The sequence below is a fragment of the Acomys minous genome, assembly GCF_964271855.1.
Source record: "Acomys minous genome assembly, chromosome: 12".
Lineage (NCBI taxonomy): Eukaryota > Metazoa > Chordata > Mammalia > Rodentia > Muridae > Acomys > Acomys minous.
This window is the reverse complement of record NC_140493.1, coordinates 4190718-4213209: the sequence shown is the minus strand read 5'-3', so window position 1 is coordinate 4213209 and position 22492 is coordinate 4190718. Positions and strand designations below refer to the sequence as shown.

Sequence of the window (22492 nt, the reverse complement as noted above, 5' to 3'; positions counted from 1 at the left end):
ATAGAAACCGGCTCTGTGAAGCGCGATGGGGCAGGAATGAACGGCTCGGTCCGGCCGGGATCCCGTGGAGGCGCGGGAGGCGGGGCTGAGGTCCGCGCCGCTCGGGACAGCGCGCTGTCAGTCAGAGGCAGGAGGCGGCGCGCTCCGCCCCAGGGGGCGGGGCCAGGACCCTGCGCACGTGGGGGCGGGGCCTGGCTCTCCGTGCCGGGGGCGGAGCCGGGCCGGGCACACCGGGCCGGTTGGGGGCTCCGCTCCTCGGCGAGAGTCACCGGAGCCCCGGCCACGAAGGGGTGCGACCCCCCACTGGCCCCGCCCTCCCGGCTGAAGCCCGACCAATCAGAGCTGCTCTTACTGGCGAGTGGGCCGAGCCGGCCCAGCTGCTCTGAGGCTCTGGCATGGTAACGTCCCCGCGCGGGGGTGGAGAGGCCCGGGGCTGTCCCACAGCGCCCCCTGCGGCCCGGGCTCGGGCCGGGGAGGCGGGGGTGCCGCCGGGGTACCCGGGACCCTGAGGGAGGGCGAGGGGACCCAGGGATGTGGAAATGGAGCCCAGTAGGGGGGTGGGGGCGGGGATTTGGGGTAGAAGGGGCGGGGAGGCCATTATGGAGCATGGCGGGGGGCGTGCGGCCGGGGGAGCTGAGGGGACCGTGAGCCGAGGCTCTGTGTGAGGAGGAAGGGATGAAGTGAGCGGTGGGTCTGTGGAGAAAGGTCGGGAGAGGAAGAGCTGGCGAGAGATGGAAACCACAGTTACCAACCCTGGGCTATTTGGCGTGCCCCGTGCCCCTCCCCCAGACCCAGGCTTGTTTCTTCTGGAACCCCTCGGTGCCCCTCAGGACCCTGGGGGACTCCCTGCTTTTCCCACCCGTTCACAAAACCTCGTCTCCTGAGGTGAGGAGGGAGTTCTGAGGAAAGAGAGGCTCCCGGTTTTCATCCTCAGAGCTGGAGTATTTCAAGAAATGGAGGAGCAGAGGCCCCATGGTCCCAACCCTGGCTCTGCCTTCAAGCAAGCTGTAATAACTCGGTGTGACCTTGGGCAAGTCACTACCTTTCTTTGGGCCTTGGATTTCCCATTGACTTTTAGAAAGGAAAATGGGCGATACGATACACTGACTCTCCATCAGTTCCAAGAGGGGGCGGGATTTGAGGAGGGAATTTAGGCAAATGGGTACTAGGGTGAGGGAAGCATGAAGTTGGGAGAGGAGACCGTCAGGTGGACTGAGGGAAACTCCCCGGGATTTGTGGGTAAGAGATTTAAGGCTTGCAAGGCCGGGTCCTGGCGAGCCTGGGCCTTGGGAATCCTGTTGGAGGAATGAAGGCCCTCTGTCAATTTAGGAAGTTGAACCCTGCTTCAGAAAGACGAGAGCCAGAAGTAACAACAGTCTGTTCTTCAAGAGAGTGAGGAGGTGATAGGGGAAGCAAAAGTTGTATTCTAGAAAGATCTCCAGGCTCTGTGGGGAGCAGAAGAGATGCTAGGGCTTACACACCAGAGTAGAGGCTAGGAGGTGGGCGGGGGAGGGGCTGGTCCCGTTTGGGCTCAGCTTGTCAGTGGAGACTATGGGGCCATTGGGCTCAGCTGTCCTTTGCAGAGCCCAGCTAATGTTGACAAGGCTTTACTGCTGAGATGCACTCCCAGCCCCATTGTTTCTTTTACCGATGGCTACCTCTTTCTGAGAAATATACCTCCTCCTCACCTTCATTTTCTAACAGTTCCGTCAGTAGGTGAGAGTAAAGCAGACCAGGCCTGCCTAGGATCGCCTGGCTTCCTCAGAATCTCAGGATCGGTCGAGGATTGGGGCAAAAAGACTGAAGACTAGGCTAAGAAATGACATCTGTGGCACTGTCCCTCTTTCTGGGAGGCAGCTTTATGGGGTCAGACCGCTTGGATTCCAAATCTGCCTCTGCCATTTAATCTCGTAGAACCATAACGAAGCTGTTCGAACCTCTGCTTCTTTATAAAACGGGGATAAGGTCTAAGATGGTTGTTAAGGATTAAATGAATGTTGTGGCTGTGGCTCACAATATGCACCTAGTAAACATTACCTGTTAGCTGTGATTTCTGTCCTGTTCCCTCTGGTCTCTAGTCTTGTCCGTGTCTCCCTGTGTTCTGAGATGCCCCTTAGCTGTGAAGGCCGAGCATTACCACATCTTCTATCAGGATTCTTCTGTTGGTCTCCCTGCGAATAGATGATGGCCAGATAGTCAAGTGTCTCATCATTCTCGCCCCAGCCCCTGAGTGTGTGTCCTGTTCTAGGGCAGACCGGCAGATCTGAGAGTTCACTCAGAAGTGTAAGAGGCCCAGAGCTGTCCTGGGACTGCAGTAGGTGAGGGGAGCAGGAAGGAAAGGCTGGCGGGGGTGGGGGAGCTCCGTAACCAGTTACAGTCAGCCCACGGTCTGTCTCCATCCTCGAGTGCTGGTGTTCGCACACTTGCCGTCATGTTTGAGTATTGGTACCAGTTGCCTTCCACCAAGGTACAGAGTCTCTACTGTTCTGCCTGTTTCTGTCACAGACTATACAAACAAGTAAGTGCAGACAGTGTTTTAGATTGTACATGAAGGTCCACCAAGGTTAGGGGCAAAACTGTGTCTTCAAAGCACTCGAGGTGAAGGCCCGGTGGAGATAATCAGGAAGTTGACAACAGAGAAAACTCAGGCTGGCGAGGTGGCGAAGTGGCTTAAGTGCTTGCTGTGCCTGCAGAAAGCCTAGGGTTCAAGGTCCCCAGAACCTACAAAAATGCCCACTTCCCCGTAATTCTAGCCTTTGAGGGCAGAGACTAGATCTCCAGAGCAAGGCAGCTAGTGATGCCGCCTCGATCAGTGAACTGAGTTTGCTTGAAAGACCCTGCTTTCCACAAGGAATGAAGCGGAAGATTGGTAAGGGTGATCCTAGCATCAGCTTTCGGCCTCTGCATGCTCAAGTGCCCCACACAAGGACTTCCAGAATGTAGCACACTGGAGAGGACAGGTGGGTCCTCTGGGAAGCCCAGGGGACATTCTCACAGCTGCATGTCACTCTGCAAAGTGGTGTGCTCTGTCCTGAAAGGACATCGAGCGTGTGTGGGGGTGTGTGCAGCAGTGTAAAACTAAAGTGAAGGAGTGAATATTGGATCATCTCGAACAAAGCAAGAGGGTACAGAAAGGAACTGGGAAGCCCTGGACTCAGCAAGGGCCGGTGTGGGATCGACTGTATTGAAAGGCTCTGGAAGGTAGATAAAGAAATTTTTATTTATTTGTTTGTTTGTTTGTTTATTTGGTTTTTCAGGACAGGGTTTTTCTGTGTAGCCTTGACTGTCCTGTACTCACTTTGTAGACCAGGCTGGGCTCAAACTCACAGCAATCTGCCTGCCTTTGCTTCCTGAGTGCTGGGATTAAAGGTGTGCATCACCACACCGGCTTTATTTTTGTTTTTTGAAACAGGGTTTCTCTGTGTAGCCCTGACTGTCCTGAAGCTTACTCTGTAGACCAGGCTAGCCTCAAAGTTAGAAATCCATCTGCCTCTGCATCCTGAGTGCTGAGATTAGAAGTTGACTACCATGCCCAATTTACTAATTTACAGATTTATTTTGAGACAGGTTCTCTCTCTCGCTCTGGCTGTCCTCTGGTATTCCCAGCTGGCCTTGAACTTAGAGATCCACCTGTCTTTGCCTCCCAAATTAAAGGCATGTGCCAAATAAAAAACACCTGGTTCTAAGTTGAGGCATTGTTTGGTTTTTTTGTTTTTTGTTTTGTTTTTTTGAGACAGGGTTTCTATGTGTAGCCTTAGCTGTCCTAGACTTGCTTTGTAGACCAAGCTGTCCTTGAACTCACAGCAATCCACCTGCCTCTGCCTCCAAGGGCTGAGAATAAAGGCATGTGCCACCACGCCCAGCTTAAATAAATCTTTTTTTTTTCCTTCGAGACAGGGTCTCTCTGTGTAGCCTTGGCTGTCCTGGACTCACTTTGTAGACCAGGCTTGCCTTGAACTCACAGTGATCCACCTGCCTCTGCTGGGATTAAAGGCGTGCGCCACCACGGCCGGCTCCCACTGTACATTCTTGTGATGATGTGTGAGTCTTTCTGGCTTTATCACTTTCAGGGAAGGTTGGTATAAAAACACCTGCGTTCTGTGGCAGGCATTGTGCTTCTAAGGGAGGACAAATGGGTTCAGTTGGGCTTCCTCAGAAGCCAGCTGCAGGACTTCATACCGTTCAGCCATGACTCTGCCTTCCCTTTGTCACGTGATACAGAGGAGTGTTGGTGTGTGTAGTGGCACTCCTGTAACTCCAGCCCTTGGAGGAGGCGGCAGCAAGAGGATCAGGCATCCAACCTTACCAGAGACACTGTCTCAAAACAAACTTTGGCCCGTGTCTGTAATCCTGGCACGTGGGAGGCTAAGGTAAGGGGATTGCTTTGTTGTGAGTTTGACCCAGAATTAGAGCGGGCTGTATAGTGAGCTCCACGTCAGCCTTACTATCAAGTGATGCCCGTCTCAAAAAAGGTTGGGGTAGCAATGGCGTAATATATCAAAAGAGTGCGCCACTACCGCAGGGCAGTTGTGTTTTCTTGATAGTAGGCCTTACCAGTGGCCCCAAGTTTGGTAGGACTTACCAAGACCAGCCAAGTCAACAACAGCTCGAGCCTTTTAATTTATTCCTAACATTCCTTTTACACCTTTTGGGTGATTGCACACGTGCTACAGTGCGTGTGTGAAGGTCAGGGGAAAGTGTGGCAGTAGGTTCTCTCTGTCCACCATGTGGGTCCCCAGGATCAGACGCAGATCCTCAGGCTTGGAGGCCAGTTCCTTGTCCACTGAGCCTCCTCACTAGCTCATTTATTACTATGTTTTTGAGGCAGAGTCTCTGCAGCCCACATTGGCCGGATCCTCCTCTGTCCGTCTCCTAGGTGCTGGATTGCAGTGTTGAGCCACAGTGCTGAGTTTTCCTCTGCCCTTCGATTTTCATGTTAGTGGAGTCGCACTCAGTGTTACAGTTTGTTGAGTCTACGGTGTGAGTGAGGATCCATGGTCAGTAGCGCACTTTTGGGATTATGCCAGTGACTGTAAGCTTGCAGCAGGTAGCTCCTGGCAGGAAGCTCTGTGGCATTAAGCACATAGAGCTCTGGCTAGTGCATGGGTTGGTAAAGGCTTTCACTGTTGCCTATGCAGTGGGTATAGGACATTGGAGTGGTGCCCTGTGCACAGTGAAGAACTGAGTGTGGCTGGAGCACAGAGGATGGGTATGGAAGAGGCTGGCAAGGGCCTCACAGGCTTGGGTAGGACTTTGGTATTCAGAACGGTGGGAAACCAGCAGAGAATTCTAAGCGGGTGCTTATGGGCCTGAGGTACATTTTGAAGAGTGTATTGTGGGTACATTTAGAAGTGGATATGACGAGAACAGTTTGGGAGGCCACATAGTAGCTCAGATGGGAAGAGTGGGCTGGGCAAGAAGTGGGAGAAAAAAAAAGAAGAAGAAAATAAACCTAAATCGAAGACTTATTTTGGAGGAAAAACTAAGAGAACTTGGTGATGTATTATCACTGAGGCTGTAGAGAATGACCCAGTCTCTGTGTTGGGCAGACGACTGGATAACATGGTGAGACTGGAGGATCATCAGTTGGAGGTTAGAGGCTGTTAGGCAGCCTCAGGTGGCAGAGTAGAGCTCAGGACAGGTCATTTCTGACATTCCACACAGATAAAGTTTCCGAGGACAGGAACAGTGCGGTTGGCCGGAGGTAGAGAATAGAGAATTAAAGTAGCTTGGCGCATAGCTACTTAGGACAAGGTACAAGAGATAGTCTAGGGATAAAGGCTAGAAGACAGTTTTTACTGTCTAGGCCTCAGAAGAGGGGTAATTGGGAATTGTGAGGTGGCTCCTGTACATCTGACTTACTGCCTCTCCCTAGAGCTCTTGTGCTGCTCCTCAGCTCCATCTAGGAAGGGAAGCAGCCTGTACCACACTTTGACCCTGTAAAACAGTGTGAGCACACCTCTAATCCTAGCACCCAGGGCAGAGGCAGATGGATCTTTTGAGTTCTAAGCTAGTCTGTTCTACAGAGTGAGTTCCAGGGCAGCAGGGATACACAGAAAAACCCTATCTCAAAAACAAAAACAAAATAAAAAATGTGTGTTTGTCTGTATATGCACAGAGGCCAGAGGACAATGGCAGGCATTTTATCTGTCTCTTACTGTGTTACTTGCTCGAGACAGGGCCTTTCACTGACCTTGCAGTTAGGCAGGCCACTAGCAAGCCCTAAATGATCATCATGTCTCAGCCCTCCATTGCACTGGGGTTACAGCCACGCATAGCTGTGTGCGTGTGCGAGTGTGCCCGGGCACTCATGCAGCAAGTGCTCTTACCCACTGAACCATCTTTCCAGCCCCCATAATACTTTAAAAATATTTACTTTGTGTATTTGTTTGCCTGCATGTATGTCTGTGCACCATGTCTGTGAGTGTCAGATCATCCCCTGGAACTGGGGTTGTGCACAGTTGTGTGCCAAAGTGTGGGTGCTGGGAAACTGAACCCAGTTCTTCTGGAAGAGCAGCCAAGTGTCTTTACTGCTGAATAGTGTCTCCAGCTGTCCCCGCCCCCAGGTATTTTTGAGCAGGTAATAAAGCCATATAGTTGCATATTCATAAGACACAAATGGTGTGCTGGAAAGTGTCTCCCGTACCATGTACACACAGGACAAGAGTTTCCCTGTGCCTTGCTCCCCAGCTTACCTGCTATCTGCAGACGTCGGCATTGACCCGTGTCTTAGGACTGAGCTTCCTCATTCTTAGACTGCAGTGTTGCGTTTTATGTTTGCATATGATGACTCTTTGCTGATGAACATGTAGGCTTTCCTCATCTCTGTTTGTAAATATGTTAAAATGAAGATTTTCTACATCTATCACTTTATACATAGATACACAATTCATACGTCTATCATTCTGTACGTACATATAATATACAGAGAAGTGCACTTTAAAATTGGAAACTTGTTTTTTGGTTTACACAGGGTTTCTCTGTGTATCCTTAGCTAGGACTCGCTTTGTAGACCAGGCTGGACTTGAACTCACAGCGATCCACCTGCCTCTGCCTCTAGAATTGGAAAGTTTTGTGAAGAGATTTGCTTCATTTATTTTAAACTCATTCAGTATTTATTGAGTACCTATTACGTGCTAGACCATTAGGCAGGTGCCAGGAATCTAGCGTTCGGCAAGTCATGCAACCCCAGCCTCTTGGTATGGCATCACCCTCTAGTAAACATGCCCAGGCAAACGTTGTGATAACAAAATTGTGTGCGTGAGGAAACTAAGATGGGGATCAGATAGAGCAGGAATTTAATTTAAGAAAGCTACTTTAAATAGCATCATGTGGTCAGCAATTGGGGGAAGACAGGAACACTTGGACTGTGCAAGCTGTGCCCATGTTGAGGGTGTGTAAAGGAAGGGCACCATGGGGGAGGGGGTCCAGTTAGGGAGCAGGCGTGGAAGCAGGAGGATGAGGGACCGTGAGAGTGGCCAGGAAGGAAGCCAGTCGTGAAGGGATCCGGGCTGTAAAAGAACAGCAGCTCTGGACTGAATCTTAAGCCCAGTAAATTGAAGAAGGAAAGAAGTCAACCCCTGACTGGCTTGAGGGGTGCGAGAGAATGGGTTGAAGTCACAGGAAGAACCGGATGCCTGTCGGAGAGCCTCTGTGCCTCTGCCACGGCTTTGGCACCGTGGGAACGCCCACAGTTGAGATGACATGGGCTAGCACTGGAGAGCAGAGCTCTGAAGGGCTCAGGCTTGGGATGGGCAGGAAATGGGGCTTGGCAACTCCTCCTGAACTTGTCTCTCTTTCATCCTCATCCCTTCTGCACAAGCCCATCTCTGTGCCCATCCTGGGTCCTATGACTTTTCTCTCCCTCAACAGTCGGTTCCCGATTCTGGTCCCCGGCCCCCAGCAGCGCCTGCCCCCTTCCCACCGGGGCCCCCCATGATGCCACCACCCTTCGTAAGTTTTATGTGTCTCTCTGGGCTGGGCTTTTCCAGCCTGCACCCTCAGCCCCCACCCTACCACTGCTGCGCTGCCAGCAAGGACCTGTTACACACCTTTGCTGCCTTTGGAAGACGGGTGGTGTTGAGCACTGGGGAGGGAGAGGCTGCTCTTAAGCTCTAGTCCATAAAGTGACAGTCCCCTTTGTGTTTTGTCCTTGGGATACGAGGGGCTGGAGGTTAGAGAGGTGGAAAGGCGACACTTGCGGTAGAATGAGGGGTGGGCGGCTTCTTGCTTTTTCCTTACTGTGTTCGTGGGATGGAATAGCATTGGTCAAGAGCTAGAAGGGGGTGGAAGGCAGGAGACCCTTGCCTTCTCCTCTCACCTTAGGTTTCTGGGGGCTGCAGCCTCCCCAGTCTGTACGGTTCCTCACCTCTTAGGAAGCCGTGTGCTGCCCACTGTGCCTGGAGACTCCCTAACCCTGTCCTCCTCACTGTGACGGGGAGACACTTTGATGCTTTTACTTCTCAAATGGAGACCTGTAGGCCGGGATGAGGGCTGAGTAGTACATAATAAGACAGTGTCCTCTGTTTAGCTGCTTCTTCTTTACTCATTTCCAGATGCCCCCTCCAGGGATCCCGCCTCCTTTTCCTCCAATGGGGCTCCCTCCCATGAGTCAGAGGCCACCGGCCATTCCCCCCGTGCCGCCTGGCATACTGCCCCCGATGCTTCCACCAATGGGGGCACCACCACCACTTACACAGGTAATTGCTTTCCCACAGGGGTCTTTAGTGGGAAAGAGATGAGAGTAAGCACCTGAGCTTTAGGAACTGGGAGGGAAGGGGGCTTTGGGCAGACTCCGAGTGCACGCGCCAGGAGAGGGTCGGAAACCCCAGGGCGTCTCTTAGGGAGCCCTAACACTGGCTGCTGGACTTTATATCCACAGATTCCAGGGATGGTTCCTCCAATGATGCCAGGGATGCTGATGCCCGCCGTGCCCGTCACTGCAGCGGTAAGCGCTGGGGGTGGCAGGAAGCAGGCTCTGTCTTGCACTGTGTGGGTCTTACTTGGAGTGGATGGATGTGGACTGTTCTTTCCCTCCGGTTATGCCGTCCCTGGCAGCACTCCTCACATCCTCGCCAGCCACACAGCCAGCAGTTCTAGCCCCACTCATCTCAAGGGGACCAAGGCCACACGTCTCCTCTTGTTGCTTCTCATGCTAATTCCCAGCACGCACTCAGATGCCCTGCATCCTAGGCATGCTAAGGTTTCTTCCTGTTACATCCTCTTGGCCTCTGGAAGGCGGTGGCACCTGCTTGTGCTGTTGCTCAGTGTAGTGGAGTCTCGAGTTGGGTGTAGAATTCTGACATCTTCTGTGAAGAGATGGATCTCAGGAGCTGACTCAACAAAATACTCTTGCGGAAAATGAAGAAAGGAGCTACTGTGCGACGACTCCTGAGATCTGAGAGTCGCAGCCCTGGTGGGGTGGAGGGAACAGGACTGTTAGAGGGCCGAGATCCCTGGGAACAGGACACAGATCCTGGCCTGGCCTGCTTCTCCATCCCCCATGGCCTGGGTCCTGGGGGCCACTGGGCTTGGCCCCAACCCTTCCCCCTCCTCTTTCTTCGGCAGACGGCTCCGGGTGCGGACACCGCCAGCTGTGAGTCTTCTGGGGGGCCTGCTCCCCTCAGGCTCGGAGGTTGGGGGGCACAGGGGAGAGGGGGCCATGGACTGGAGCCCACGCTGGATCATGCCTGTTGGGATGCCAGGGATTTGGGGATGCTGACGGGCCAGGGGGTGGATAAGGGAAGACTCGGGCAGAAGTCGGGCTTTGGAGCAAGGGTTCAGTAGCTTTCCTTTGGCTTCTTCCCTAGCTGCTGTGGCTGGGACAGGCCCTCCGGTGAGTGCTTCTTCTAGCTTAGGTCTCTGGGTAGAACGTGGGAGGGCAGCTGATGGTTAAGTCTTCGGGTGAGAGGCTTTGGGAAAGGAGCCTCGCCATGATTCTGTGCCTCTGCTCCCCGCAGAGGGCCTTATGGAGCGAGCATGTGGCCCCTGATGGGCGCATCTACTACTACAATGCTGATGACAAGCAGTCCGTGTGGGAGAAGCCCAGCATGCTCAAGTCCAAGGCGGAGGTCCTGAGTGGGGCTTTCTGGCTCTTCCTTTCAGAGTCCCTGGCCCTTCCAAGTCCTTGGCCTTCCTTGAGTCTCTACCCATCCTCGTTGTGGTTCCTCTGACCCCATGACCCCTGACCACTTCCATGCTCTTTGGAATTACCTCTCTATGGCCTTAGGAGGTCTCCTTTCCCCCATTCAGGCAAGGCCAGGCGACAACTAAAGGCTACTGTGTCCTCCATTCACTGGGTCCCTTAGCTCCCCTGACAGGCTAGAGAGCTCTCCAGCTGCTGATGACTTTTGGCCCGTCCTCTTACAGCTGCTGCTCTCCCAGTGTCCTTGGAAAGAGTACAAATCAGACACAGGAAAGCCTTACTACTACAACAACCAGAGTCAGGAGTCCCGCTGGACCCGGCCCAAGGACCTGGATGACCTGGAAGGTGAGGGGGAGACTGGGCAAAGCTACTGGGAGCTCTTTGCTACCCTGAGACGTTATCTTTTCCCCTTGCAGCCCTCGTCAAGCAAGAGTCTGCAGGGTAAGTGACTTGAGCACGTGCCCTTCCTTGCTTGGAGCACTTCGGGGAGAGGGTGGACTCACTGTTAGCCCTCCTCTATGGGAAGAGGAGTCTGTTTCTTTATGGGTTCAGCTGCTTCCCATGCTAGAGAAACTGGCACACCCCTCCCTGCCTATCCCTGCTTTAGTACACCATTACTCTTTGGCTTGCCTACAGAAAACAGCAGACCCAGCAGCTGCAGACACTACAGCCACAACCACCTCAGCCACAGCCTGACCCTCCACCTATACCTCCGGGTCCCATCCCCATGCCCATGGCCCTCCTGGAACCTGAGCCAGGTCCAAGTGAAGATTGTGATGTGTTGGAAGGTGCCCAGCCCTTGGAGCAAGGGTTCGTGCAGCGGGAGGAGGGCCCCAGCAGGTAAGAGTTACTCCTCAGTGCAGCCTCCAACTCTGAATCTTCATTCTCGTCAGAGCCTTGGGGGGACATAGGAAGCCTGAGCATGACCTCTGAAGGTCTTTCTGGGGGAACAAAAGAGGACAGTCACTTGCTGAGAGTTAAGGGCACTGAAAACTGTAAGGACTGTGGGACCTGTGGCTGAGTCTCTTCTACGCTGCAGTTCTACTGGACAGCATCGGCCACCACAGGAAGAGGAGGAAGCTAAGCCGGAACCAGAGAGATCTGGCCTCAGTTGGAGCAACCGGGAGAAGGCAAAGCAGGCGTTCAAAGAGCTGCTAAGGGACAAGGTGCTGAGGGTGGAGCGCCCAGGGAAGGCCTGGGGGTGCGGAGTGAGCAGGCTCCAAGACCTGTGCCTCTCTGTTCCAGGCTGTCCCTTCCAATGCTTCATGGGAACAGGCTATGAAGATGGTAGTCACTGACCCCCGTTACAGGTAGGGTGTGAGCAGGAGGGGTTAGTCCTTGTTGATGAAAGCAACTGGGTCAGGGACTCCCTGAGATGTCCCAGCTTGGTCGACACTCAACTAAGTCGACTCCCAACTGAGTGTTGACCTCAGGTCCAAGTGGCTGGGATGGGCTGCAAGAGAGGAAAGAGCCAGAGTAGTTCCAGGTGAGAAGAGGGAAGGGCACAGAACAGCGAGACGCTTGGTAGAACTGAATTAGGGAGGGGGCCTAGCAGGACAGACACCTGATGTGACTTGAGAGCGCTGAGCAGAAGGCCTGACCCCTCACCCCTACCCACATTTTGGCCGCCTGTGTGCTAAGTTCCATGCATGGGTCCCCAACTTGATGTTGTGGAAATCTTTCCACGTGTCTTGTGACCCATGCAGGGCAGTTCAAGCTGTATCTTTCCCTTTCTTTAATTTATCCAATCCAGTGCCTTGCCCAAGTTGAGCGAAAAAAAGCAGGCATTTAATGCTTACAAGGCCCAGCGGGAGAAAGAGGAGAAAGAGGAGGCCCGGCTGAGGGCCAAGGAGGCCAAGCAAACCCTGCAGCATTTCCTGGAGCAGCACGAACGCATGACCTCCACCACCCGCTACCGGTCAGGGGCTGCACCAGGCTGGGCTGGGGCACAGGTGCGCATTTCTCTTCTCTGCCAACTCACAGACCATGTGCTCCGCAGGCGGGCAGAACAGACCTTTGGAGACTTGGAGGTCTGGGCTGTGGTCCCTGAGAGGGATCGAAAAGAAGTTTATGATGATGTCCTCTTCTTCCTGGCCAAGAAGGAGAAGGTAACGGCCACAGTCACAGCTGGATGCTCCTTGCCCTCAATTCCTTCTGGATCTTGGCCATTCGTTCCCTACTCAGCCAGTGTCCCTTCTCCTGAGTTGGAAGCTGGTGTGGAACTTTGACCTTCCCTGTTCTGCACTGGTCCACTAGCCTTGGGTGTGGGATGGCAGAGGAGGGCACTGCTCTGGGACACAAAGGCTTGCGTCTTGCCTCCTAGGGCATCCTAGCTACCTCTTTTCCAGCTCTGCCTCTCTTTAACCCTGTGACTTTCCAGGAACAAGCCAAACAGCTTCGGCGCCGAAATATCCAGGCCCTGAAGAGCATCCTGGATGGGATGAGCAGTGTCAACTTCCAGACCACATGGTCGCAGGCTCAGCAGTACCTCATGGACAACCCCAGCTTCGCTCAGGACCAGCAGCTGCAGAGTAAGCCTGACTCTCTGCTCTTTCGTCCTTGCAGTCTGCCGTCTTCCAGTTCCGTCACACTCAGTTACTGCTCCTCTTGGGACTCTGGGGTTTCCTGATGTTTTCAGATTACCCCTCTAGCTTGCTGGTTTTGCTTGTGTGGTGCTAGGGTGAACCCTGGCCCTCAGCCTCTATTCTTGTTTTTTATTTTGTGGTGCTGAGAATTGACCCCAGGCCCTCAGTCAGGCACATGCTCTGCTGCTGAGTAACCCCCAGCCCTGTGGTCTACTGTACCTGAGCATTGTGTCTTGGAGGAAGATCTCTGGGATAAAAACATGAAATCTGGGGCTGGAGAGATGGCTCAGAGGTTAAGAGCACTGGCTGCTCTTCCAGAGGTCCTGAGTTCAGTTCCCAGCAACCACATGGTGGCTCATAACCATCTATAATGAGATCTAATAATGCCCTCTTCTGGCCTACAGGCAGAATGCTGTATACATAATAAATCTTTAAAAAAAAAAAAAAAGACAAAAAACCCTACATGAAACCCTAGAGACGATGGTGATGGCATCTACAGGCCACGTGAAGATGGTCTTATGTGGGCCTTAACTGTAGTAAGGGCTGGGCATGATGGCGCATGCCTTTAATGCTAGCACTCGAGAGGCAGAGGCAGATAGGTATCTGTGAGTTCAAGGCCAGCCTGGTATACAAAGAGAAACCCTGTCTGGGAAGGGAAAACTGTAGTAAGGAATTGTTGGCTGTGGTCACCAAAGCCTGACCTGACCGACTTGCAGTTCCCCAAGATGTGATGCCTCAGATTCTAAGATAACTAGGTTTACATGGTGGTTTCTAGAAGCTGAGTTCATCAGAGTTGAATACTTGCTATTTTTTTGTAGTACAATTAACTCCTCCCTCCAAAATTGTCACTACAGTGACAGCTCCCACCTGACCCTGCTCCACTTTCCACCCCCTCGGGAGTCCCTAGCCCCCACAGGAGGACACCTTCTTAAGACACCGCCCTGCTGAGTCTCTTCCCTGCCCCTAGACATGGACAAGGAAGATGCCCTGATCTGCTTTGAGGAGCACATCCGAGCTCTGGAGAGAGAAGAGGAGGAAGAACGGGAGCGGGCCCGGCTTCGGGAGCGGCGCCAGCAACGCAAGAATCGGGAAGCCTTTCAGGTATTTCCTACACTTGGTGACCAGAGCTTGGCTCGGCTCAGCTCTCCACCACAGCCGCTTTGTGGTGGCCTGTCTCTGAAGGAGGTTGTCTGCGGATTGGCCCCTTCAAGTTCCACAAGGCCACCCTGCAGTGATGCTCCTTCAGGCTGTATGTACCATGCTCAGACATGAGTGCCAGGTCACCAAGTGTCTGCCTGTGGGTGGGAGCCAGCCAGGCAGTTCTTCCTCAGCTTGGGAGTGGTAGTAATGGGCTGACTACGCTGGTCATAGCAGGAAATGGAAGCCAAATCAGTGTGCTGCCTAAAGGTGCCTAGCTCACTGCCTGCAGGCTGGCTTATTGGCTGTAGTGCCTGTGCCTGATCAATTGCCCTTGCTGTCCCTCTGCCATCCCTTCCTCCCCCCCCCCCCACGTTTCCCTCCCTATCTCATTCTGTCACTGTCCTTCCCTGTCCAGACCTTCCTGGACGAGCTGCATGAAACAGGGCAGCTACATTCCATGTCCACCTGGATGGAGCTATACCCAGCAGTCAGCACTGATGTCCGCTTTGCCAACATGCTGGGCCAGCCGGGTAAGGCAGCCAGGCTTCCCCTTGTCTGGTCTGGCTTCCCACCCTGCCAGCCTCTCTGCACCCCACTCCCTGGTCCTGCCCTTGACCCTGGGCCTTGGGAAGCTGCCGCCCGCCAGGCCCCCGTCTCTCCCTTTCTGCAGGCTCTACGCCTCTGGACTTGTTCAAGTTCTATGTGGAGGAGTTGAAGGCTCGATTTCATGATGAGAAGAAGATCATAAAGGACATTCTCAAGGTGAGGGCCACAGACTGGGTGTGAGGCACTCTCTCAAGGTGAGGGCCACAGACTGGGTGTAAGGCACTCTCTCAAGGTGAGGGCCACAGACTGGGTGTGAGGCACTCTCTCAAGGTGAGGGCCACAGACTGGGTGTGAGGCACTCTCTCAAGGTGAGGGCCACAGACTGGGTGTGAGGCACTCTCTCAAGATGAGGGCCACAGACTGGGTGTGAGCCACTCTCTCTAGACCAGGGCTCCTGAAGTCACGGTTTCTAGGAATGTGGCAGCTTGGCTGGGGATACACATAGACACATCTTCTAGCCAGATGTAGTGATACATGTCAGTATTCCCAGCACTTGAGAAGCTGAGGCAGGAGGATTGCCAGTCTGAGCAATAAAGTGTGTACCAGTCAGGCTGAAACCCTGTGTCAGAAAATTAAAGACCAAAGCAACAAATCATTTTCTACTCGTAGGAGCTCATTACCTGAGCAGTTTTAGCCAGGGCCTAGTGTTACTACAGAGACAGGAGTCAGAAGATTTGAGGGGAGAGGTGGGATGCTGTAGGCGCAGGGGAACCACAGCAGCAGGTGCACGTGGGTGGGAAGGCTGCAGCAGGCCGAGGAGCAGTGCAGGTGGTGTAAGCTCCTCTCCACAGCACACTTCTTCCTGTTGTAAGGTGCTTGGAAGAATTTGGAATTTGTTGCTAATGCTTTAAAATCTGGAGACTTCAGCCAAGCATTGTGGCACCCGCCTTTAATCCCAGCAGAGGCAGGCAGATCATTGGGAGTTGGCGGCCAGCCTGGTCTACAAAAGTGAGTCCAGGACAGCCAGGGCTACACAGAGAAACCCTGTCTTGAGGGGGGATATCTGGAGACTTCACATAAAAATCTATTTTGTTTTGGTTTTTGAGACAGGTCTTGTGTGCCCCAGGCTGGCCTTGAACTCCTGATAGATCCTTCTTTCACTGCCCACATGCTGGGATTATAGGTGTGCACCACTGTGCCTGGCTTCACTTAAGTCTGGATCTTGAGTGTCTCTTGCCAGTTTGGAGGATCTGTCAGCCCTGGGCTCATTCTATAAGGCAAGGCATGGACACTGGCTGAGATGCCACTGGCCTCTTAGAGATGAAGATGAGGTGTGCTTTCCCTCACTGCACCTTACTGCCTTAGTGCTGGCAAGTGCCAGCTGCTGTGCACTAGCTCTGTGCCCTGTCACTTTCTCTACTGGAGATACAGCTGTCCATGTTTGTCATAGTCACAAATGTGAACAAGCAAGTGAAGGGAGTGTTGTGTTCCAGAAGTAAATGATGCGTATTTCTTATGGAAGTAAAAACTATTCCAGCATTTAACTATTAGTTAGTGTCCAGTACAGTGGCTAGAAGCAGGACTTGAGGTAAACGTCTGATTAAGCCCTCATGAGACCTGTGAACTTGTCTAAGCATCAGTTTCCTTGTCTCAAAAATGGTGAGTGTCCCAAGGAACCCCAGTTACTGAAGATAGCAACTTTGTGTTTCACGTTTGAGAGGGACACGGGTACAGTTAGGCAGACTGCCTCACAGAGCCATGGATGCTGCCTTGTACTAGAGTTACCCATCAGCATGGACTTGATAAACCAAGTGCAGTGGCTCACTCCTTTAATTCCAGGGTTTGAACGGGGAGCAAGGAAGATGATGAGTCCCAGGTCAGCCTGGGCTGTACAACAGAGCCTAGCTTTAAAAACCTGAAAACATTTTTTTGTTTTGTTTTGTAAATGATCAGCTCAAATGGCCTGGGGAAAGCACTTCCCAGTCTCTCTGTATCCTTACGGGATGTGGTAGTGAAGAGCTAGGAGTTCCACTCCTGAACCCCCAGGTCTTAAAAGGGACAGTAACAAGTACCTGAGTGTCATTTTTTAGCTCATCCTTTTCTCAGTCCCAGCGCTCTGTTAAATGCTCTTCGCTACAGAGACTAGAGAACCGCACTGTGGGTGAGTGAGGTGAAGAGGGTGGGAAGACCAGGCAGGCAGCAATTACAGAATCCAGGTGGCAGATGAGAAGAGCAAGGTGCCGTGGGGGCCTTGAGATCAACAAGTGGCAGGGCCGAGTTTGGAGGTGGATCATCCTGTTTCTAATAAAAAAAAGCTTGTATCTCTTTTGTGCATTAAGGTACTATATATAAGATTTTTATTCAGAAAATGTTTGTTGCCTGGCAGTGGTGGTGCACGCCTTTAATCCCAGCACTAGGGAGGCAGAGGCAGGTGGATGGATGTGAATTTGAGGCGAGCCTGGTCCACAAAGTGAGTTTAGGCTAGCCAAGGCTACACAGAGAAACCCTGTCTCAAAAAACCAGAAAAAGAAAGTATTTGTTAAGAATGGTTAAAGTGTTGGGTCAGGCATGGTGGCAGATGCTTTTCATTCCATCACTGGGGAGGCAGAGGCAGGTGGATCTTGGATTAAAGGCCAGCCTGGTCTAGAGTGAGTTCTAGGGCAGCCATGGCTACATAGAGAGACTTTGTCTCAAAAAAAGGAGCCAGGCGCGGTGGGGCACGCCTTTAATCCTAGCACATGGGAGACAGGCAGGCAGAGCTCTTGAGTTTGAGGCCAGCCTGGTCTACAAAGTGGGTCCAGGCAGCCAGGGCTGCACAGAGAGGCCCTGTCTCAAAAAGCTAAAAACAAAACCAAAAAAAAAGGTGAAAGTTAGGCCGGGCGGTGGTGGTACACGCTTTCGGGAGGCAGAGGCAGGTGGATCGCTGTGAGTTCGAGGCCAGCCTGGTCTACAAAGTGAGTCCAGGCAGCCAAGGCTACACAGAGAAACCCTGTCTTGAAAAACAACAAAATAAAACAGGTAAAAGTTGGCTGGTGATGGCTTAGTAGATAAAGGATTGCCATCAAGCCTCATGACCTTAGTTTGATCTCAGGAACCCACATTGGTAGAAAGAGAGAACCAATTGTATGTGGGTCATGGCACTTGGGTACCCACATAGATACGTGCAAAATAAGTGTTTAAAAAATGTAAAAGTTTAGGGGAGGCCTGGTGGCACTCAGAGGAAGGATAGCAGGCTACCAAGAAGAGACTTGATACCCTATCAGCATATACAGGGGGAGGAGGTCCCCCTCAGTCACAGTCATAGGGGAGGGGAGTAGGGGGAAAGCGGGAGGGAGGGAGGAGTGGGAGGATACAGGGGATGGGATAACTATTGAGATGTAATGTGAATAAATTAATTTAAAATTCTTTTTTAAATGTAAAAGTCTAAACTCAGTGGAATGGAACCACTAAAGTAGAATTGCCAGATTATTTTGTGAAGTTGAGGGAGAGGATGGAAGGGTACAGGCCAAGGGTGAATGGCAGCACTATTGTTAGGTGTTAAGGATTTTAAGCAGAGAGAACTGGCTGCAGAAGACAAGCTTTCCATTTGAGAAGGAAGGAATAAAGTGAATGAAGTATCTTACACAGGTGATGATGTAAACTACAAACATCTATCCTAGAGCAGATTAGATAGCTAGCATTTAGCCAGAGTAACCAGAGGCCTGCTGGGTTTTGTCCACACCACCTGAAAAGCAGTTATTTTGGATTTCTAGTCCTTCATTTGGGCTCCAGCTGTGGAAGCACTGTGTCTATCCAGTCACATGGACCACAGGGTCACCTCTCATCTCCTAGGACAGCGCAGGGCCCTGAACTTGAGCAGATAGAAGCCTGGGGTCTGGGCGGAAGATTCATGATGGGTGCAGGAGTGATGGATGCATTAGAAGAGCCAGCTTGGCATGGGTCTGAAACTGCTAGGGAAAATGTAATCAGGTAAGTTAAGAAAAAACATAGTAAGGCCAGTTCTGAGAATCACACATCCGCAGAGGGAAATGACCAAAAAAAAAAAAAAAAAAAGAAGAAGACACAGGAGTCCTGGAGAAGAGTATTGCAAACATTCCACAGTAATCTGGCTGCTCATTGGCCCAGAAAACTCTACAAGTTTATCTAGTGCTTTTGAGCTTCAGTTTCTTCAGCCTCTGTAAGTTGGGATAACATTTACATTAAAAAAAAAAACATTTTGTCAAGTGTCTTGCTTAAACTGGCTCTTAATGTTTCTTTTCCTTGTGCTGTTTCCAAGGAATTGAAACTTTGGAAAAGCAGTTAGCTAGCTAGCTTGAGAAGCTCAAGGCAGGAAGGGAGGATGTTCCTGCAAGTGAAGTGAGCTGTATCCCTGGGGAGGACAGTGAAGAGAAGATGTAGTCATGCCTTCCAAGGAGGAATGTGCTAGGGAGAAGAGTCCATAAGGACTGGGGTTTGAATCCTCAGCACCTACATAAAGTGTGGGGATGCTTGCCACCGCAGCACTGGTGTGGGGCAGAGACACGATCCTAGCCTGATAGTTTAGCCAAAATGGAGACTCAGTCTCAGGGAGACTGAGGCTGTGTATCCAAAGTCCTCTGGCTGTGTCTAAACTCAGAGAAAGGCAGATGTTGGGAAGGGCTGGAGCCTTGACTGAGAAAGGTCTCTGGGTAAAAGCAAGAGTACGGCACTCCTGTCCTCAGCAAGCAGGAAGACTGGAGGAAGCCAGCTGTAGAGGGACAGGACAGCTGTCCTGTGACAGTCCATTCACCTCTCACATCGGCGTGGCCAAGTGAGATTACTCTCCTCCACCTTGACTTCACTGGGACATAGTGGCTTTTTTGATGAGAAATACAGGGCCTGGCCATGTCCTTCAGACAATGGCCGTGTTTTTAAATACTCCAGAGGGCCAACATCTCTCCCCGGGTCATGCAGTCAGCATGGGTGCAGCACGTGAGTGCAGATTTGGGGTTTAGACCTAGGATACAGTACAACAAGTGACTTCGTTTTTCTTATCTACATAAAATTAAGAGACTGACCTTGTAGAACAGGGAACTGTGTCCAGCACTCAGCAGAAAACCTGGCACATAGTAGGGACTCGGTACCGGAGGTTAGACCAGCGTTAGGAATGCATGGCAGCCTCCGTGAGCTGCAGGAAGGCCCAGCTGTGGCCAGAGGAGCTAAGTGCTAGTTGTCAACAGTCATCGATCAAGACTGAAGAATCTTCCTGACTCCTTGGTCCCACGTGAATCCACACAGTCGGAATGGGGCCTGTCAGGTGAAGACTTGGCGTGGTTTCTAAGGTGTGTCACAAGTCTTGTGGATCCCATTGCAGGGCAGAGGCTTGAGCACCTTGCAGCCTGATCCTTTGCCTATGGGCCTTGGGCCTGGGGCCTGTGGTGCCCCTGGCCTTCACGCACTGCTGTGCCCACAGGACCGGGGCTTCTGTGTGGAGGTGAACACAGCCTTTGAGGACTTCGCCCACGTCATAAGCTTTGACAAGAGGGCTGCTGCGCTGGACGCAGGCAACATCAAGCTGACCTTCAATAGTGTGAGGGGATGGGCAGGGCTGGGTGGTTCTCTCACGTATCCCATTGCATTCCTCCTCACTGCCCTGCTGATTGTCTTGGGTTTTGGGGATGATGGCAGAAGTCCAGACCCCACCTTGCTACTTGTTACGGTATGCCTGACCCTGCTCTCTCCCTTCGTCCTTAGCTGCTGGAGAAGGCAGAGGCACGAGAGAGGGAACGGGAAAAGGAGGAGGCCCGAAGGATGCGGCGCAGAGAAGCTGCCTTTCGAAGCATGCTGAGGCAGGCCGTGCCTGCTCTGGAGCTGGGCACTGCCTGGGAAGAGGTCAGGAGCACAGCCTGGCCCCAATCACCCTCGAGCCTGAGGGCAGCGGAGCTTCTCCACCACTGAGGGCCCACCCCAGTCACAGCACAGCCCTGGGCCAGCTCCAGTTCCCTTCCTTCCTCTGCCCTAGCCCTGCCCAGTTCTCGTGGCGGTGTCCAAGCTGGGCCAGGCAGGGCCTGGTCTGATCAGCAGTGCTCTCCCCGTTCAAGGTCCGTGAGCGCTTTGTGTGCGACTCAGCCTTTGAGCAGATCACCCTGGAGTCGGAGCGGATCCGGCTCTTCCGAGAGTTCCTGCAGGTGCTGGAGGTAAGGCACTTGGCCTCCCTACTCTGTACCTTTGAACTCCTAGGCCTGCACAAGACCTTCAATAGCTTGTCACCATGAAGGTTCTCTACCTGGCTAGCCAAGGAAGGGGAGGGCCGAGGGTGCCCTAGAAAAGGCAGAAGGCTCTAGACAGGAAGGCAAGGTTCTCACCTCTCTCCGCCTCTAGCAGACTGAATGCCAGCACCTCCACACCAAAGGCCGGAAGCATGGTAGAAAGGGCAAGAAGCACCATCGCAAGCGCTCTCACTCCCCCTCAGTGAGTCGGCAGGGAGAGGGGCGAGGGTGAGGCTGGGCTGTCCACAAGATTAACCCATTCCCTGTACATTACCTGCCTTGGCTCTGGACTCCTGCCCCCAGTTCCCAGATGAGGGCCTCTGGAAGACGGAGCCTCTGTGCTGACCGTGTCTACTCATCTGCCCAGGGCTCTGAGTCAGATGAAGAGGAGCTGCCCCCACCATCCCTCCGGCCACCCAAGCGGAGGCGGCGGAACCCCTCAGAGTCTGGCTCTGAGCCCTCATCCTCAGTTGATTCAGTTGAAAGTGGGGGTGCTGCCCTTGGAGGACCAGGCTCCCCATCCTCCCACCTTCTCCTTGGGTCAGGTAAGCAGTTTCTAGGCACCTGGGAGCTGGAGTGAGATGGTCCTAAGTGGAGGCACAGCAGGACCCCTCTGAGGGTTGGCCAGGATTGGGGGAAGGCGCTCGCCATGGAGCAGGCCTCCCTGTCCCGCCCATGTGAGGAGCTGGGTGAGCAGGACAGCCGGACCAAGGGCGCCTGCAGAGAAGCACAGGGGGAGGATGAGCCTTTCCTTCCAGTGGAAGCAGAAGGGTTTGTTTTTGTTTTTTAAATCTATAGATCATGGTCTTCGGAAAGCCAAGAAACCAAAAAAGAAAACTAAGAAAAGAAGACACAAGTCAGTGAGTAGAGGTGGCACTCACTCTCCAGGCTGGGGGGGGGTCCCTTCCCTGCCTCCCAGCTGTGCTGCTCAGCTGCTGAGATGGGCCCTCAACTCTTAACAGAACAGTCCTGACAGTGAGACGGACCCCGAGGAGAAAACTGGCAAGGAGAGTGAAGACAGAGAGCAGGGGCAGGACAAGGACAGGGAGCCTCGGCAGGCAGAGCTCCCTAACCGCTCCCCAGGCTTTGGCATCAAGAAGGAGAAGGTGAGTGGGAAGGCCCGACTTCCACCCCAGCCTGTGATACGCTGTCCAGCGAGCCCACGTAAGCCACACCTTTGCTCAACAGACAGGCTGGGACACATCGGAAAGCGAGCTGAGTGAGGGGGAGCTGGAGAGGCGGAGGCGGACACTCCTACAACAGCTGGACGACCACCAATGACCCCACGAGCTACTCTCTGCCTTGGGACTTCGTGAGGCGGGGCTCCAGGGTCCTCACCATCTGCCTCAGACTCCTTCGTCTGTCTGGTCTGTGTCCACTTGTCCTAAAGTAACCCACCCCAACACACTACTGCTAGCGCCTCGCAAGGCTGCTCTCGGTGTCGAAGGGTCCCTAGTTCTCAGACAACTAGTGCAGTCCTTGCCCTCAGCCTGACCAGAGGTGGGCAGTCTATACCACACGGGTGGGGGATGCCAGTAGACAAAGTGTGAGAAGGGGGTCTCCAGATGAGCCAGGCTGGTCGCCACTGCCTGGGCAGCAGAGGGCAGGGTCCTCACCCTTTATCATCAGTGCCTGCTCTTGCCTGACCTGGCCCTGGGGCTCCACCATTGCTTCCTCTATCCCTGGGACCCGATGTATGTGTTCTGTTTTTGTTTTTTAAATAATATTTATAACATGATCTACAACCACTTTGTCCGCTTCATGTACTACCCACTGGGGACCAGCAGAGGGCACTACTGTCATGACATGTTGGACTCAGCCAGGCTTGCCCTACCCTCCAGGCTCATCAC

General features: G+C 52.9%; 1 protein-coding gene across 2 annotated transcripts; it reads left to right on the top strand.

The window, feature by feature from the left end:
- The first annotated feature begins 197 nt into the window (after positions 1-197).
- Positions 198-22387, top strand: PRPF40B (pre-mRNA processing factor 40 homolog B). Of its 2 annotated transcripts, none has more exons than XM_084751460.1 (26): positions 198-398; positions 7873-7953; positions 8556-8699; positions 8882-8947; positions 9568-9595; positions 9810-9835; positions 9960-10070; positions 10369-10489; positions 10561-10585; positions 10781-10984; positions 11184-11310; positions 11390-11454; positions 11898-12062; positions 12144-12252; positions 12525-12675; positions 13697-13830; positions 14285-14399; positions 14540-14631; positions 19847-19963; positions 20128-20265; positions 20475-20570; positions 20758-20844; positions 21010-21187; positions 21441-21502; positions 21605-21748; positions 21831-22387. In XM_084751460.1, the coding sequence occupies exons 1-26, from the start codon at positions 396-398 to the stop codon at positions 21921-21923; spliced, it is 2682 nt and encodes an 893-aa protein (XP_084607586.1). In that variant the 5' UTR covers positions 198-395; the 3' UTR covers positions 21924-22387. The 2 variants fall into 2 exon arrangements, with proteins under 2 accessions (XP_084607586.1, XP_084607585.1); XM_084751459.1 differs by having other exon boundaries at positions 20755-20844.
- Positions 22388-22492: the final 105 nt, after the last annotated feature.